Below are 19,050 nucleotides of genomic sequence, written 5' to 3'. Positions count from 1 at the left end.
AGCTCCTCATCCTGTGCCCGTCTTAACTTAATACAATTCAAAGTACTGCATAGAATGCACTTCAGCAAAGCAAAACTAGCTAAGATTTTTCCTGGCAGTAGTGAAGCTTGCAATAGATGTGCCTTTGTTCCAGCTGACTTAGCCCATACTTTCTGGTCATGCTCGAAGCTAACAGGGCTCTGGAAGAGCTTTTTCAAGATCATGTCGGATGTTTTGGGTGTAGTTATCACTCCCTGCCCGCTCACTGCTATTTTTGGAGTTCCCTCAAATTATTCAGAATTCAGTAAGCAGAAATTAAATGTTTTAGCATTTGCCTCTCTGATTGTCCGCAGGCGTATCCTTCTACACTGGAAACTGCCCAAACCGCCGGCAGAACAATCATGGCAGACTGACCTAATGTCATTCCTTAAATTAGAAAAAATAAAATTTTCATTCCGAGGGTCAACGGAGAAATTCTTTACTATATGGCAACCTCTTATCTCATATTTCGATAATGTAGCTACAACTCCTACGGTGTAGGGGTGAACAACACATTATGTTTTGCTTTTTGTCCAGCTGTGCTCTCACATCGATGTTAATGTACAAGTGTGAGGTGGTGGATGATATTCTGTTTGAAAAGGGAAGACCAACTGGGGTGGGGGGTGGGATAATGTTTTGTATGTTTTCTACTTGTTGGTTTTGTTTGTTTGTATGTTTGTTTATGTGGCAAAAAAACACAAAAAAACATGCATCTATTTGTAAAGGTCATGTAACATGATGTGATGAGTTTCAATAAACAGATTTATAAAAAAAAAAAAAAAAAAAAAAAAAACTTGATGCTGCCATTTTATCTGTGCCATAGACATCCATTGTTGTTCAATCGATATTTTTAAAAACACACATAAGCACACTCCCATCCAATTGTGGTTATATGGATTTCGATCCAATTGTGGTTATATGGATTTCGAATTTTCACATAAATCTTTTTTTTATTTCCTTTTGAAAAGCTTTTACGCTTGGGTGAGGTCGAAAAGTTACTGTATCGATAAGAGCAAAGTGCCTCAGAGTGCGATAGGATCAGGTTCAGTGGAAGATTGATAACCGACATGAAGCATGTGACATAAACAATCTATTAAGATTTCAACATCAACACAACGTATATGACTATGCAGTTCTGCCCCCCACCAAATCTACAATTTACCCCTGTTTGAGTTGTTTTTGAGCAGTATGCAACTCCACCACTAGATGCCACTAAATTCTACACACTCAACCTTTAAGGGACTGTTGTGCCTTGGAGGATGTATGTGCTTTACTGGATGCGATTCAAGTTTCAAAGGTTTTTCTTGGAGAGACACCTTAAGAAGATGTGTTATTGTTCAAATTAATTAAAACTCAAATTGAGTCTCAAGGTCTGAAAGAACAGCAGCGTTTCTGTATTTGTATTAAATCCATGAGGAAGTCCCTCAGTTTAAAATCCAGCAGAACTTCATGCTGCAGTGAGTGGAAATAGATTTCCAGCTGTTGGTGATCTGGAGTGTGGGGCAGGACAAACTGTCTCATTTGCCTGTGCCTGTGTTTGATCTGTCAAGAAGCTGGTCCCACACGTTACACCAGAGGGTGAAAACTTCCCCCTTTCAGCCTGTGACTGCTGCAAACTGCGACTCATCGTGACGATGGAGTCAGAGATGAAGTTTGCTGCTTTCACTTCCAACACAATGACTCAACGCTCACATCCAGTCACTGTCACACTCTTTGTCGAGATCAAACGAGCAACATGACAGCTCTCTGGTCTGAGATAAAAAGTACATTCAGTTTGGTTGTGCCGAGTTGGATGCTTTGTTTTTTTGCAGCACGGGTCTGCAGGCATTGTCTTTTGCTGATAAAGGGTACACCAAAAAAAAGAAGTCTGTCTTCTGTAAATGTAGCAAGAAAATGCTAGTTTTCTAGTTTGAGATATAAAACTAAAGAAATGCACTTTATTTGATTCCACTACATCACTGCTGATTGATAGTTTGTGAGCTGAGGTCGAGGTCAAGTCACCTTCTCCTCAAGTTACCTTGAAATATTGAATTGATGCCTAATTGACAAACTAATGATTCTGTTGGACAGACGAGCCCCCATTAAATCTTCAACTTAATTAAAATCATCCCTTATGTTACTCTGAGTAAAACCTCCCAACATGTTATCTGCAGGGAAGAGTAGTTCCTCCCCACGTGCAGATTAAAGTGATGAATTACATCTAAGTAGTGAGTCAGAGAGACAGAACCAGCCAAATGAATTAGATGTACCTTGTCAATGGTGTTGTTGACTGGAAAGGCAGAGCAGCGTTTGGACAGAAATTCAATTGGAACGTTCAAAGACCTGCTCGCGGGTGCAGTGCCAGCTTCGTACCGCGGGGTGCAAACAGAGCGTGTGAATCATTAACATTTCCGCTGACCTTTTGCCCGTGTCAAAACATATCCACTCCCGTCAAAACATGCACCACACAAACACCAGAGTCTGACCAGCAGAATATATCAGAGCGTTTTACCTCAGGGAACCTTACTTACTACAGGCCTTTTTATTTTTGCTTATTTTTTCCCAGCTGACAATTTAATTTGGTCCACATGCCTTTAGTGCTACAGAGCTCTCACTCTCTCATGCTTAGATGGCCATCTAGTGGTGTTAGGAGGAATGTATATACAGTGACATTGGTGCTGAAGAAACTTACCACATAACAACTATACCTCTGCCAAGACAGTCCTCTTATGAAAGCACATTCTGATTTATCAGATCCAGAATTTTATTTGGATCTGCCAGATTTTAGTTTTTATCAAGATCTATGAAGTTTTTTCTGAGAAATCAATGAATGTGTTGAAAAACTCCCTATCTCACAATGTTGAAGAAAGTGAAAACACGTTTTTACATTGGTTCATGTCCAATACACAAAGTTTGTTGGAAATCGGTTGCAGTCCCATGAGCGCATACCCCCGCCAAGGCCCAACAGCCCCCTTACATTCACTCAAACTGCCCTCAATTGTCCACATGCATAATATATGCAATCATCTCAGCCCAGTAAATAATTCTGTTTATTATCCATGAAGATAAATTAGTTATATAAATGATCCGTCCACTCTGGATCCACACCTAAGTTTACTGGCTTCTTCCAGCAGGTTTTGTGGAAATCCATTCAGCAGTATTGGTTTAAATCTGTTGACTGCCAAGGAGGTTCATCAAAGCTTGTTTGTTTTTTACCTGTCAGATGATGAAAAATGTGACATTTCTAATGTAGGATACACCACAACTTCTGTCTTCACTTCCTTTTGTGAGTATATGTTGAGAGTCAACGTTTGTGCATTTTTCTGAAAATAAAATACCTTCCCCCTCACAAGTCCTCTTAGTTCCTTTAAACTGTATGACTACAGAGTGGTCAGTCTCATTTGAAGGTCAGGATTGTGGCCTCCTATTCTACTATTCTAAATTGGTGATATCCACCTACATATATGATGAATAATATGAGATGTTAACCTGAAAATCCAAACATTAGACATTATCAGATCATGCCTTTTTTAAAGTTGAAAAATTTGGTAAAAACACAAAATTAATCTGGCAGGTTGCGATATAGTTCTGTCTTTCCTACCTGGACCCAAAAATGTATCAGCATTGTTTGTAGACAAATGCTGATCATCAAATGTATAAATGTATAAATAATATGAAAGCGCCATAAAATAACTTCCGTCACATAAATCTTAACTTAACAAAATCATTCAGGTGCAGTATTTTCACATTATTTCACATTTATAACACTACACATTACTTTATTCCACAACAGAGAAACTTTGTTTGACTATTGATTATAATTAATTGAATTGAAATAACAATCATCTTCAGGAAATAAACCTAAATAACCTGCACTTCAAATAACAATATACAAAATATTAACATAACACCAACGTGAATCGACAACACAGGGTTTGGTGTGTGACAAAATTTCTCTCACTCTACCCAAACAAATTAATGATTCACCATAGAGAATAACACAATTGAATAAAAAGCGACTAAGATCTATGTAGAAGTTTAGTCAAAGACTACATTTGTGGGGCTTGATTGTGTTAATCAAAGAAAATGAAAATAAATTAGTTAATATATTCAAATCTACGTGGTTTATAAAAAAACTGGAAAATCTGAGTTTTTACAATTTCATCACACTGTAATCTCCCTCACCACAGACTTGTCATGGCTGTATTTTGGATATTGGTTCCATGGAGAGAAGAAGTGAAACCCTGGAATCACTGAGTAAAACTGAACTGAGGTTTTCTGTGGTCAATTTTACATTTCATTATTCCAGTGGATGGTCAATGGCTGCAGGAGTGGGCCTAGTGACATCATTTCTGTACAGAAAAGGATTTCAAGGAAGAGTTCTCATTTCCTAAGCTTTTTGAAGAACAGAATGAGCTTGAGCATGGACCAACTTTCTAAATAAATCTATGTTAAGTTATGTGGGGCTTTGATCAAAGCTTTGGTTGAATCAGAAGTTGTACACATATGTTGGACATACAATTGTAATTTTCCCCCAGAAATCATGTTTGAACGAATTTGACATGACCCATGATTTGTTTGTGATGCCTTCTCAACTGGTGAACCCATAGATTCGTCATGAGGCAGTCGCATGGTACAAAGACACCAAACAGCTTCTATCGTTACTTTGCCATCTATACAGTTTACAGCCCAAAATACTTCAAAATGCTGCTTAGACACTCTGAGGTCATGAATGTCTGCTGTGGAAGGCTTTGCTTGCTAGCGTTCTCCATTTTCGTGGCAAACCAACGTGATATCGCTGAATTTCTTAACGTCAAAAGGACAAGCGAGAGGGGAAGTGATCGTGAATCAGGACACAATCTACTTCTGAGGTGCGAATGGACTGAATATTTTGAACTTGACCAGGTCATTACAGGTCAAATAGGAACTGTGACCCCCCCCCCACGTTCGCAGGAATGATTCAACAAGTGATAACTGTGGCCCCAAGTTCAGAAAACCCTTCGATCCGCCCCTGAGGAGCTGTAACTTGCGTTGGGCGGGACTTTCATTGATGCGAACCCCCTCTCTCCTGTTTCATACAGTGGGGTCAGGGGCCCCCTTCAGGTCTTTACGAGGCCCCTGGGGATGAACTCAAAAGACGCAGTGCCCTAACAACACAACCCAGCCGCTTCGACATTACTCTGCATGCGTTCGGCACAAGCAATGTCGCCTGGTCCCTCCGTGTTGTATATATTCACAGCGGCTCGTTTCTGGGGCCGTGCCGGTGTTTGTCGCTCAGCTGTGGCCGTGTGAAGGGAGAGCTGAGCCGGGGAGGAAATAGAGGAGCCTCCCTGGCAGGCATCATCCCCCTCCGTCAGTCTGACCGCCCACAGGCCGGGGGAGCCGGGGGGCGGGAGGAAGAAGCGCTGCTTTGTGAATGAGGGGAGCGGCGGAGGAGTGGAAACTAACTTTAACAACATTATCCCCGCGGACGGGTGGACATTTTTGTTTTGACACCGAAGCGGTGGGACGGAGCAGCGGGAGCACACGGTAAGTGACGCCGCGCTGGAGGAGCCCGAGCCGGGCTTAAAGGAGGCACATTGACAGGGTCTCTCTGTTTAATTTCTCGACGGGAAAGATGCACACACACACACAGACATGGACACACACACACACATAGGAGCCTCACCGTGACTGGAATAACTGTGCAGACACGGGCGAAGATTTCCAGGCTGAATTTAAGTCTGCGTGTTTTTTTGTTAGCATCTTTACGCGGTTTTCTCAGAGTGTCTCGTGGGCTAACGACGCCTTTTAAAGCCTCATGTCGTGGCCAATGCTCGGTGTTTTATTCGGAGATGACACCGGGTTAAATCGCAACAGATGCTCCGGTTAACCCCTGACAAACTCCCCACGTCTGTCCGTTTAATGCCGCTGAAGCCCTTTTCACTGTTTCTCCCCGTTTTCTCGGATTCACTGTTTTCATTCAAAAGTTTTTCCGTTTTGTATTTCGCAACATTTCGTGACTCATGCTGAAGACGTGCATTCCCGATGTCACCCCCCCCCCCCCTACCCCCCAAAACCAGAAAACTCATAGAAGACTCATTCATCATGTTGTGATGGTTTTTTCCTCCTTCCATCAGGGAGTGTGATCTGTGACTGGTAAACAGTAGATCTAATCATCTCTATATATACATCAGACGATATCGTTAAGGCGATAAGTGTCACAATAATATTTATTTGGAGTTTAAACTCAGATTATTCTTTTAAACTAGTCGGTAATGACACATTTGTTAGGTCGATGCAATGGGAGCAAATTAAATCCAGGTACTAATATATATGAGCCGACAAATAACTATACATGCAACAGATGAATAACCTGTGGTGGCCTTCCATTGTCATAAAACTCGAGAGTTTGTCCAGTCTTGGCTACCGTATATATACAATAAAGTGTATATAATATAAAGCGTATATATAAAGCGATGAAACACACTAGTAAAAACATCATTAGGTTTGTTTTTATATTCAATTTCTGCCAATAGATCCCTTTCAGGTAATTCTTACACGGTGTACCTTTAATCTGGAATGTATATATTGTTTTCTTTTCCAGTTTTCTCATATTTAACAAAGTATTTACACAAATCCAAGACCATCCAGTCGGGTGAGGGATCTACTGCAATTGTCGTAGAGATTTACAGTATATTGAGGAGGTGTGGATGCATCAAACGTACATCACTTCCCCGTAGTATCATGCATGATAGATGTATGTGACTTTATTCTATTGCATACACACAATCATGTACATCCAAGTAGTCACCCTCAACTCAAGAGTCTCCTGACAATGTCCCAGTGACCGCTCAGGCCTATGTCACAACTATTCAGTAAGCAGACTGCTAAGTCATCTCCCTGAAGAAATACGCCGCTTTCCTGTTCCGCATTTTAATCATCAAACCTAAATGCTGAGATGAATATATATGTGAAAGGCGGAAATAATCGGCTCCAATTGCTCAACTGTAAAACGTTTTAGAAATCTGACTGAGATCGATCGTGTGTTGTACGTCATCACACTGCTTACACAATGCAGAGGCATATCGATGATTGACTTTTGTTTTATAGCTGTTGATGACCATTATATTGCGAGAATTTTAGATATTGTTTAGTTGCCCAGACCTTTTTGAACACCAGTCTGTGGTTGAGGTTATCCTATGAACAATATTGGTCTAATATTTGATATTATTAAACTTTCCAGTTCGGGGGAATGTATGATCCATGAGTTTTTCTTGTACCATTGATTTATTCGCTGTTTTCTCAATTGGTTGTTTTATCATTTGGTCTTTTAATTATTATAGAAGTGTGAAAATTGTCATCATTATTCGCTACGGTTCAGGTTGACATTAGTAGTACAAACCATCCAAAACGTAATCTTGGTAGAGTATGTTTTTATAATCTTTTCAAAACCAGCATATGTTATCACTTCAGAAGCTGGGCCTTCCATTTAATTTGATCAACTGACTTACTCAGTTGATCAGTTAACCTTCGGAGCTATAGGAAAGTAATTGATTGAGAGTTTATTTTTCCCTGTGTTCAGGCTTTTTAGAGGATTTTTAAAAATGGCAGTGAGTTTTGCCCACCTGGCCTGTCTCTGCCTGGTGGTGGCGATAGTCAGGGGTGAACCCTGCCTCATCATCAGCGAGATCAACGCCGACAACCCGAGACTGGATACCACTGAGTTTGTGGAGCTGTATCACACCAGTGGACAACGGGCTTCGCTGGATGGCTACACCCTTGTCTTCTATAACGGGAATGGAAATGTAGCCTACAAGGTGCTGGATCTCAAAGACCACAGCACAGACGACAGAGGTTTCTTCCTGGTGGGCTCAGTGGACATGGTGCCCAAACCCGCAATCCTCCTGCCTCCCAATACAGTCCAGAACGGCCCGGACGCCATTGTCCTCTACCACACAGCCGCTGGTCGCTACAATGAGAAGATGGACGTCACGGCAGTCGGGATGGTGGATGCCGTCGTGTACATGACTCGCCGGACTGGGGGTGCAGAGTTCCTCGCTGAGACGCTGACACCTGGAGAGCCAGCCTTCGTCGAGGACGAGACAACACTTGAGGGAGATGAGTCAATCGAGAGGTGCCTGATGTCCGAAGACAGGTGGGGCTTTCAGGTGTCCTCGCCATCCCCAGGTCAGCGAAACAACTGCACCCCGCCGGCTGCCCCACTAACCAGTCCTGTCATCACTGAGCTGAAGCTGGGAGGAGGGCAGGTGGACGGGTTTGTGGAGCTCACGGACGCTCCAGCCGCAGGTCCTCTGGTGCTGGTTGTGTTGGATGGGAAAACAGACTTGGTCAGTGTGAGTGTGGATGTGAATGTGGAGACCTCCAGGAACTGGCTGATCTCCATGAGGATAGAGAAGAATTACATGAAAGGTCAGTGTTCTGTGAGTCATCGTCATCTTGTTCACTGTAGCTTTTCCGTGCACGAGGAGGCCCACCATTGACTCCTGGTAAATTTCTATTCATTGATTCTCTTTCGTTTCATCGTAAGTTCTTTCTTCCTCTTATGTTTTCTTCTCAGGAGATGAGTCTGGGGCAGTAGCTGTTTACAGTGGCAGAGCCTCAGACTTCCCTGTGGGCAGTCCACTGAGTGAGATTCAGCCTTTAGATGCGTTTGTATTTGCCGGACCCGGAAAAAAGCCAAGTGCCAACCTCACCGAGACTCTCATCCCAGGCAGACAGCCGTACCAACTCAGCAACAGGCAAGAATCTATGATCTTATTCCACTCCTTTAAAACTGCACGGATTAGACTGGAGGATATGAAAGAGGTAGAATGAGTCAGCACTTGGGTCATGAAACTTGTTATTGAGTTCTTGATGTGACAGAGGTGTTAATAATGTTCAACAGTTGTAGTACAGAGGCAGTAGTTTCACTGTTGTGAAATCTATTAAGTAAAGGATCAGCTTGTGATCATTGTTCCCTTTTTGGTAATTCTCTTTTCCTGTGTTCAGCAACTGTCATCAAAGTGGAGAAGTAGATCTTACATTGTCTCAAAGTTCACAAGAAACACGATTCAGTGGCAACCAATGTTGTAGATGTTGAGATACTGTACATCCCAGCATTAGTTGGGTTTGACCTGTTGGTGGCACTATAAGAAAAGCCAAGGAATCCGAAGAAGTGTCAATTCATCCTTAAGGAGCTGTAGATATTGTAATTTTTTTACCAAATTTCACAGCAATCCACCCAACTGTTCTGAAGATATCTTACTGAAAACCGAAAATGTAGGACTGTTGCTGTCACTAGAAGAAAAAGTTAGATTTTTGATCAATTTAATGTAAATTTCACTGTGTTGTTTTCTTACTTGAAAAACCCAATGCGCCAAAAATGTTTCATCCTTTTTGATGAAAAAATTGAGCCTCAAACTCTATTTTTTTCACCGACACAACAACTTATATCCCCTAAAATTTCTTAGGATCCGTTTGTGATGGTTGTTTTTGAATGATTTCATTATTTCGCAGTTTGAGAGAAGGAGGTTTCGACCTGAGTCGTTGTGGTGTGGCTTCCTGGCCCAGAGATCCCGGTGTCTTCTGGGAGGCTCCACAAACTCCTGGGCTGCCCAACCAGTGCCCCTGGCCAAAGATCTGCCCTCACAGTATATGTGAGTGTCTGAATGACATTTGAATTATCTTATTTGAAAAATTATATAAATTAAATTGTGATTATGTGTATAAAATGTGTAGGTAAGCTGCAGGGGAGCTGTTAGGCCTTTTTTGTTACCTTTTGACACTGTTTCCTTTCATAATGTCAAGCTAAGCTAACCAACTTGTGCATCTTCATATTACCATATCTTGTTAAGAAGGCGAAATGTCATTGATTCCATTAACATCCTCTTTTATAATGTAGTAATTCCAGGAGGAGGAGACTCACAGTCTCACATCCCACCATGGGGGAACAGCGACTTCCTCATCAATGAGCTGAACACTGATACACCCGGTGCAGCTGAGGATGGCGAGTACATCGAGCTTTGGCACCCGTCAGGTCGTCGAGTCTCGCTGCAGGGGATCTGGATCTTGCTGTTCAGTGCCCACAACAACAAACCCTACAGGGAGATCAGCCTGAGTGGACACTTCACCACTTCCAAGGGCTACTTTCTGCTTGGCAGTGATAGGCTGGTGCCGGCTCCATCGCTTCGTCTGCCTCCAAACACCATCCAGAACGGGCCAGACGCTGTGGCGCTCTACCGCAGCCCGTATGGCCCACCGTCGGCCACGCAGAGGGGGATTCCCACTAAAGGCCTACTGGATGCAGTGGTGTACCGGCAGAGAGGCTCTGATAAAGAGGCGCAGGAGCTGAGCAACGCTCTGACCCCGGGACAGCTGCCTCTGTTGGAGGATCCAGAAGTTCTGCCTGGGGATGAGTCTCTCAGCCGCTGTCGGGGCCTTTACCCTCATGACCTATCTGCTTTTTCAGTGAGTACAAAGACAAGATAATTCAAAGACACAGCAAATGAAATTTAACAGCAAGTCAGTTCCTTACAAACTCTGCTTTTACAGATTGGCAGAAGTACACCATTGTGGGAAACAAATAGCTTTCATATATAAATCCTCTTTGGCACTGGTCAAACACCCACTGACATTTAAAAAAAAGTCCAACTTCACGACAGACAATGGGCAAAGAGTCGATAGCATTTGAAGCAGATTTTTGGTCAATTTAAAAATCTGCGCATAACCCTTTATTTTGTTTAATGCAAAAGTTTTTAAAGGGATAGTTTGCCACGTTTTGCGGCTAAACAAGAGGTTTTGTCTTCTTTTTAATTCTGACTGACAACAAGTTTTTAGAGTTGTTAAAAGACATGCATCTGTCATCATAGGTGGCTCCACCTACCCCTCTGAGGGAGAACAGCTGCCCCCGCCCACCTCCAGCCCCTGAAGGTGTGGTCATCAGTGAGGTCGCCAGTGGCCACTGGACCGATCACAACCAGCAGAGAGCCTTTGTGGAGCTGCATGGGCCCCCCATGACAGACCTGCAAGGCCTGGTGCTCTCTGTGTTTGACCAGGAGCGCAGCGGCACCGTCATCGCCCTTCCTCTGACTGGATCTATTGATCAGGATGGATTCTACGTAGTTGGAAATGTCACCGGAGCAGGTGAGGGTAGCGGGAGACATTGTCGTTGAGTGATAGATGACTTATGTTAAAGAAAAATTATCTTTTCTATCTCCTTCTTCTCAACCATGTCTGTTTTTCGGATCCTCTCGTCTCTACCACCTCTCACCATGCTCCTTCACTCATCTCTCTCCTGCATAGATCAGAGTTTCCTGCCGGGCTCGACGGTGCCGGCACAAGGAGCGGTCGTCCTGTGCTATGACCTGTTCAGTGTCTGCAGAGCTGGCACCGCTCTGACCAACTCCAGTCTCAGAGACATGATTGTGTTCAGTGAAAACCAGCAGCTGCTCTCCTCCCTGTCCACCACCAGAGGGAGACAAGTCATTCCAGCACTCAGGTAAACAGCAAAAATCAGAAGAAATAGTTTCACATGATTGAACTTTTAACTTCTGATAATTCTTTCTTCCAACGAAAACTGTCGTCAAGATACAGGGTTGTGATATTAACGTTTGCTTCAGTCACAGTTAATTGAGGATAGTAAGGATAAAAGACACCCGGCTTAATCCACTGTCTATCTGTGATTACTTCTTACATTAGAGATCTAAGTCTTATTATTATTGGCCACTTGCTAAGTTATTAGGGCCTTTAAGCATACAGCAGAGACCGGCTATTAGGTCATTCTACCTTAGTTTTACCATTGTGTACTATACGAGCTTAAGAGGAAAGGCACATGTGTTACTAATAACAGCGATGATGGTTCATTGCTTTTACAGTGACCCCAATGGCAATGAGCCAATACCAGGAGCATGAAGCAACTAAATACAATACGGCCGTCATTCATTGTTGCGAACGAGAATTATTAGGAACAAACATGCATTTGTATAAGGATGACTTGATGAGAATTACTCAAATGCTCACTAACACTCATAGATTAAGATTTGTTGGTCGAAGGTCAACGTCACGATGGTCTCACAAAGTATTATAATTATAGTATTAATAGAATGTGGAATTTCTTTTTCCAATAAGGGTTTTGTAGGCACTGTTGCCATCATTAACATAACAATGAAATACAGTATAATTGTATAATAAATTAACCATTGAACCTTTCAGGGAAAAACAGCTGAAAGAAATACCAGATCCCATTTAACGAGACAGATATTGAGGTTCAGCTCGGCTGATGAAAGATATGGATCTGGCTTCTTAAATGAGTCAAAATATAGATTACATTATCTTTTTTTTTATCTTCAAGAGTCTTTTTGTTCTTTGCTTTCATTTCAGAAACCGATCAGACACTGAATTATATCAATGTGAATCACAGCTCTCGAGACGACAGATTGTATTTGTGTCTGACCGAGTTTATCCAACATTCTTCAAGCATCAGTTGTTTCCATTAAATTACACTATTTGTATTTGATTTAACTTTATCAAGCAGCAATTTACAACTATATATATATATAGTTAGATGTATAAACATGCTTTTATTCTAGGCATCCTTGCTTTTTCTTGATCATCATCATAGGCCTAATGTTTATTGATACACTGAACTGTTTCATGTGTGTGCAGGTCAGTGGAGGATGGTGCCGTCTCGCTCAGCCGCTGTTCGTGCTGTGAGGTGAGAAGCCCCTCCTCCTGGACAAGCTCCTCCCCAACGCCCCACAGCACCAACCTCTGCCCGAGCCCCGCCTTCTCCAGTCACATTGACCTTTGCCTTGGACCCCTGTCCAGTGACTGGCAGGAGGAATCAGGAGGTGAGGCGTCTGACATCTAAAAAATCTAAATTAATCATTAAATGTCAAACAGAATAGCGTCTAAGGAGAACGATATAAGGAGGGAGCTGAATGCTTTGCAGATTGTGTGGTTGAAGCGTCTCTGGCTCGATCCCAGCTCATAAACATTCTTAAACAAATCTTTTTTTGTCATTTGTTTGTCAAAAATTTGAAATTCTGGTAGTATTTATTTTCTCTGCAGATAATCATATGATAAATATTCATTTGTGCAAGTTGACAGCTGCCCTGTTTTCCACAGACTGCAGTAGTCTGATTCAGGGGAAGAGGGTCGCTGATGTGGCCAACTACCTGGAGAAGAGGTGTCACTGTGGCATTACTGCCTTGTATCTCCAAGGTGAGGCACTTTCACTCACTTTGAACTGGAAACCATCAAATTTGGCCGTTTTTTTTATGTAACTATTTACCGCCTCTTCCCTGAGACTTTTGTTCGGTGTTCAAGAAATTGCTGTGTAAAGGTTTTGTGATGCGACATGGTGGTTTAGAGGTTTCATTTCGGCATAGATTCCCACTCACCAGCGGTCGATGGTGTGTGGGGGGTTCGCACAATTGAACGAATCAGAGTACATCTTGAAACAGATGGTGAACAGAGTTGTGAGTAGATAATGAAACACTTGTCTGTCTGTTCGTTTTCAAGGAGCCAACTTCTCCTGTGTGTCTGGTTGGCTGCGAGTGTGGGGGAACGTCCAGGCTCTGTCAGACCATCAGAAGGCCCTCATCATCCAGACGTCGCACATTAATCCCTCATCTGCTCAGGGGGACGTCTGTTCTTCTCCAACCACGGGCCGTTACACAAGCACAGGTTAGCAACTTCTCGACACATCACAAGCTAACAGGCACAACAAAAACGCCTGATATCTCATCTCATTTATCAGTACTTTAAAGGATCAACCAAATCAACTGAGATTCTGTACGCTGTTCTCAAAATCCACCTCCGAAATTTCTCTAGGGTTTTTAACGCAGTGAATTCCCTTGGTGTTGAGTGCTCATCTATTGGAATATAGTTTTCATCTGTCATGTCTGCTCCTAGACATGTCCTTGTAAAAGATTTAATAATGGATTGCATTGTGGTAAAATCTGCTAGATAAGCTGTGGAGGAACAGTGGTTCATTATTATCACTATAGCTGCTGTAAGAGAGAGAACGCAAATGTTGGAATGTTGGAATGCCTGAAGGAAATCACAGCAAGCGAGTGTGTGCGTTAATGACATGTGACACGTGACAGATGATGAACAAATTACACAAATATCTCATAAATGATACGGACAATCTGCTGCTGCATTCTTCTGTGTTAGGCAAACTGGAAAATGTAAATAAAGAAAAACTCTGTCTCAACCTCCCCATGTTGAACAAAAATTAAGCCAAAATATCCAGAATGATGGAGCCGCCATTTTGCACTTTTGAGTTGATTTGCAGCATCATTTGTCCGTGCAATAGTGATCGTGGTGTGGAGCTGCAATATCGATGTCCTTTCAATACATGATACAAAGAAAGTTCTTACCACACTGATGTTTGTGTTAATATTTATAAGAATACAAAAAACGAAAACAGGGTGAAACCTCATCGTCTGACGGGTGAGACTGACAGTTGCGAACACACTCTGCTCCAAATTTGCAAGATGGCATCGTCCATATCCAAGGTTTTCCCAGATGTCCATCTCTTTATACAATCTATGATTTAAATTGAAATATATAATTATTACATGTAAGAAGTCTTAAAATATCAAGAAATGAAGGTATGTGAAATCATTAACACTTAACTTCATAGGGAAGTTTCAAAGATGTGCATCTAGGAAACAAGCTGTGGTCATTTTCAGCGTTTTTTCATATTATAATCGTACCATCTCTCAATGACATCATCATGACTGCAACAGAAGAACTGCAACAACAGGCTGAATTCGTATATTTCCTCCTTGCTGTGGACAACCATACACACCTTGTGCTCTGGTGTGACAACCAGTTAACAACAGGTATCTGTGATGATACTAAGTCCTCCTGTTACTTTAAATGTTGGACTGACCCAGTTTTAAAGAGTGAATGTGGAACACACAGCTTGTACCAAGATGTTAAAACATATCTTCTATCTAATAATGTTGTGTCTGTGGCTCATATGTCTTGAGAACTGTTCATCTTATCTGCGTTATACTTGGCTTGGATGTGATTCTAACCCAATATTTAAAAAGCATTTGAATAAAGAGGTTACCAGCGCTGTGCAGTAGTTAGGTGAACTGCTCTTTGTGCAGCAGCAGCGGTTAGGCTTCAGTTTAGCAGCAGGTCGGCAACGATTTAGAAAGAAAACAGCTGCTGACATCACCACAGCGGAAACAAACAGCCTGTCCCAAACCAGCAGGTTAAATTGAGGAACTGTACAACTTTACAAGAAAGAAAAATTGATTATTGTGTGCTTTGTTAGGTCTTGAGGTCAGGCATGCTAGTTCAAACACAGCAGGCACTTTTAGAGCCTTTTGTGTTGAAATGTGAATTTGTTATTTTCCATGTTGGACAGAGTTGGCTGCATGGATATTCTGTAACTAATGTCACGGTCGATTGTTTGAAAATAGAAAATCAAAGAGACTTGTGGAATCCAAACGCAAACCAAATTTGTTCATCTTTGAGTTGTTGGGTTTTAAAGTTATCGTCATGTCTCGAAAGTGTAACTGAGATTTGATTTCTCTCCTTAGCGTCGACCCTGGGTTTACAGATCGGACTGATAATAGCAGTGCTGCTGCTGCTGGGACTCGGAGCTGCTCTGTTCACATATTTCTACAGGAGGAGGTGAGCACTGTTAGTTGCATCATTCTCCTTATCTCTCTGTCTCTGCTGTGCTGGATGTGCACACTGATGACAGACAGAACCCTTTATACAATAACCATGACAACAACATTTAAGTACTATGTTTTTAACTAGAAATCTTCTCAGAGCAAGATGTGTAACACTTGTCTAATGTTTAGACTTTCAACCTACACAATTTTGTAGCGTACTTAGATGCAAATAAGTGCATCTCTCCCTGAGGATGTGTTTCTTTTGTTTTTATCCACAGAGGCCAGTGCCTTCATGTCTCCCTAATCAACACCGAGAAATTCTCCCTTCTTGGTTTTCTTAGAAAAGCCTATGGCTGTGAAAGGAAATGTCTTCTCATGGCCTTTTTCTCTGTGGTTGCACAAGTCTAGCAGCCTTCAGAGGTGTTTGAAGTTCTGCGAAATTACACGTTCTACAACCATGATAGATATAGATGTGGGTACACTGTATGAATGAAGTATAAAATCTTATTTAACTGGAATCGCACACAGTAAAGTATTTACTTCCACCAAGGCCCATCAGACCCCCTGATGAAACCACATCCCTGTTTTTTTTCCAGCAAGATCGCTAATTACTCTCAATGATTATTTCTTTCTTTTAATTAATAATTCTCAAAACATTCCTCGATCCCCCCTCTGATGTGGATCTGCACTCAAATGTCAAAGGTCCTCCCCCTTTCTCCATCCTTCCTTCCAGTTTCCAGTTAACACTGAGAGATCACAACTGTGCCCAGATATTTTTTTTTTTTAATCATTGATAAGAAAGGCTGAGGGCGGTCTAAATGTAAAAAATACAACTTAATCAACTAAATACCCCAAGAAAACTTTGAATGTGAGTGACCGGAAACTGAAGCTTCATCCGATCTGTTGATCGTGTACTTGCGTGTGTGTTTGATAATGTTCTTGTCACTCTTCTCAGGCGTCCTCTGGACTACTACACCATGGAGCTGAGTGAACACGCAGAGGGACTGTCCGATCTATAATCCAGGCTTCGAATCATTGTGCGTCTGCGTCTGGGAGTGCTTGTGTGTGGAAGGACCTCAGCAGAGACAGAGAGAGAGACGGGGGTAATAATCAGACCTGTGCGTAACTGATTTTGTGGTTGTTTGTTTGGAAACAATAAGGCACCACAAGTGTCCTTCTCCCGGTCTCTGGGAGATCACTGATCAACAGTGGGGCTGCACCCAGTGTGTGACATGTGATACCTTATAGCACCGGGGACACACCGGCAGCCTGCGTGTTGAATTTGAAAACATCTTATTTAGTTGCCTGTGAACATCGCTGGTTACAACTTTTTAAAGGAAAATGAAGATATAAGGGAGGGATGTTAAAATACTTGAGTCCTAAATGGTCCTTTTTTTATTGACTTGTTTGTTACTGTGGTAGAAAAGCGTGTAAATGTAAAAATGTATGCTCTTGATTTATGCAGGAAGCTCGTTACAACTTAATGAACTTCACTCTCAACTGGTACTACAGTGTCTTAACAACAGGTGTTTTAAAAGGAAAAAAAGATAATCTCTGTTTAAGCTCACGTTTATTCTTCAAAATGAGTCGACTACCTGCTTTACTTTGCTGCTGCATGCTCTACTTGTCCAGTTCCGACTCGAGTCTCTCTGACTGTCTTTTAAATGTGACTATGTGTAGCTAACTCGTTGATTGAGTGTCCTTAACCACTTGTGTATGCTTACTTAAAGCAAACTGTTTACATTTGTTAGAGTGAAAATTAGGGTACAAAAAAGGATGTGAGAAGTGTTTTTTGGGAATGAGGAGTAGTTGTTGTCCGAGTTATGAAACTGCTTTGTGTCGAGGGGCAAGAAAAAAATCCGAGCTATTTGTGTTACACTTGTGTTGAAGTGACTCAGAAACCTCTGCTGACGTGCGTGTGATTTGTTCAGCGGGCTCCGCGTTTCTCAGAGTCAGCGTGCAGCCATAATTATGGCAGGGTTCTCAGGAGGCGGCGGCCTACCCACAATCTATAAAAATATCAGAATATGAAAAGATTTCAAAATTTGTATTAATTGCCAAGACATCAAGTGCCAGGAAATAAACGTCAAGGTTGATGCTCCGTTTCTGAAGATGCCTGCGTGCTGCTTGCCTTGTTACTCGTCTGCACAGATGCAAAGACTGTCTGTTGTGTTTGTTTGTTTGTTTTTTGTTTTAAAATACCCTGGTGAAGGGAACTTTCCACCTCAGCTCCATGTCTATCATTTCCAATTTGTCGATACTACCTTTAACACCTCCGTCAAGCTGAGTTAACCCGATGAAATCACACACAGCACTATTAGCTCTTCATATACATCCAGGTGTTTTATACAAAATTTAAATCTGCATAATCATGTAAACTAAGTGAGCAAATATGATGTTTTACACTTGTGTGTAGTGTAATCTTCTGGAAATATCTTCAATTGTGTGCCTATATGTGTTTTTTGTGATTTTGCATAAAACAGTTGACATTATAAACCTAAAGCAGACTGGCCATTTGCTTGTAGTTAAGGCCTAAAGTTTTATTTACAATCAGAGAAAAACGACAAGCAAGAGGAGTGAGAAATGTCTGCACAGGAGATGCAGATAGCCGAGTAAATGAGTGATTATATTTTAATACATTAATGGAAATATGAGATGAATATTCTCACTGATATTGTACTGTCTATGATCCCGCTCGTCAATCTGCACAGCCCCAGATAAGATTTGTATTTTATAGCATTTGAGCATAATTGATTTTTGTATGAGCTAAAACACACAATAAACAATGTTTAAAAAATTGACTTGCAGAAATCATTATTCTCATTATTATTCTTTAAACTTTAACTCCTTTAATATTGTGATTTTTTTTTTTCTCCATTAATTTGAACTATTTTGGCCACAGTGATAATTTAGAGATAATCGGTTATTGTAAAATAAACTGAAAAATGCAATATGGTCTGGTTGGATTACTGTTCTCAATACGTCAGATATCAAATCTACTTTTACTTTCAACTTTGCTAGTGGAGTTTCTTGCTTCTTGATACTTTTGCTCTCCGGTAATGTTGATATACAGCAGTTTAAATATGTAGCTTTCCTCTACAGGATTTGCCTTCGGGTTTATTTCCTCTGTTTTCCTTCCTGTGTCGTGCAGAACATTTGCAGTGAAGATTCATGGCTGTCGCTTCTCTTAAGCCGGATGTTGTGGTTTTTGAGAAAAAGAGCAGGTCCTGTCTCTGAGCCTGACTGTGATCCCCTGAAATCTATAACACTTCATATGCAGTATTGCTCTCTGTCAATATCAGCATATAGGATTCTATCTGTCAATTTGCACGAGGAACACTTGTTCTGATTATTTATCACCTCTGCAATCGTACTCTCAGATGCCCCCCCCCCCCACTGCTGAGTCTTAACAATAATCATGTGTCTC

At 41.7% G+C, this 19,050-nt stretch overlaps 1 protein-coding gene across 1 annotated transcript; it reads left to right on the top strand.

Annotated features, from left to right (window-relative positions):
* The first annotated feature begins 5,366 nt into the window (after positions 1-5,366).
* On the top strand, positions 5,367-18,424 carry si:ch211-183d21.1 (uncharacterized). The gene is made up of 12 exons (XM_062378570.1): positions 5,367-5,526; positions 7,562-8,409; positions 8,558-8,738; positions 9,496-9,635; positions 9,881-10,446; positions 10,848-11,121; positions 11,281-11,476; positions 12,643-12,827; positions 13,105-13,200; positions 13,501-13,665; positions 15,543-15,636; positions 16,579-18,424. Exons 1-12 carry the CDS (start codon positions 5,414-5,416, stop codon positions 16,640-16,642), a joined length of 2,922 nt encoding a protein of 973 aa, XP_062234554.1. The 5' UTR covers positions 5,367-5,413; the 3' UTR covers positions 16,643-18,424.
* Positions 18,425-19,050: the final 626 nt, after the last annotated feature.

Source organism: Platichthys flesus, chromosome 20 (genome assembly GCF_949316205.1).
Source record: "Platichthys flesus chromosome 20, fPlaFle2.1, whole genome shotgun sequence".
Lineage (NCBI taxonomy): Eukaryota > Metazoa > Chordata > Actinopteri > Pleuronectiformes > Pleuronectidae > Platichthys > Platichthys flesus.
The sequence above is the reverse complement of the archived record's forward strand: the minus strand, read 5'-3'. Positions and strand labels throughout refer to the sequence as shown.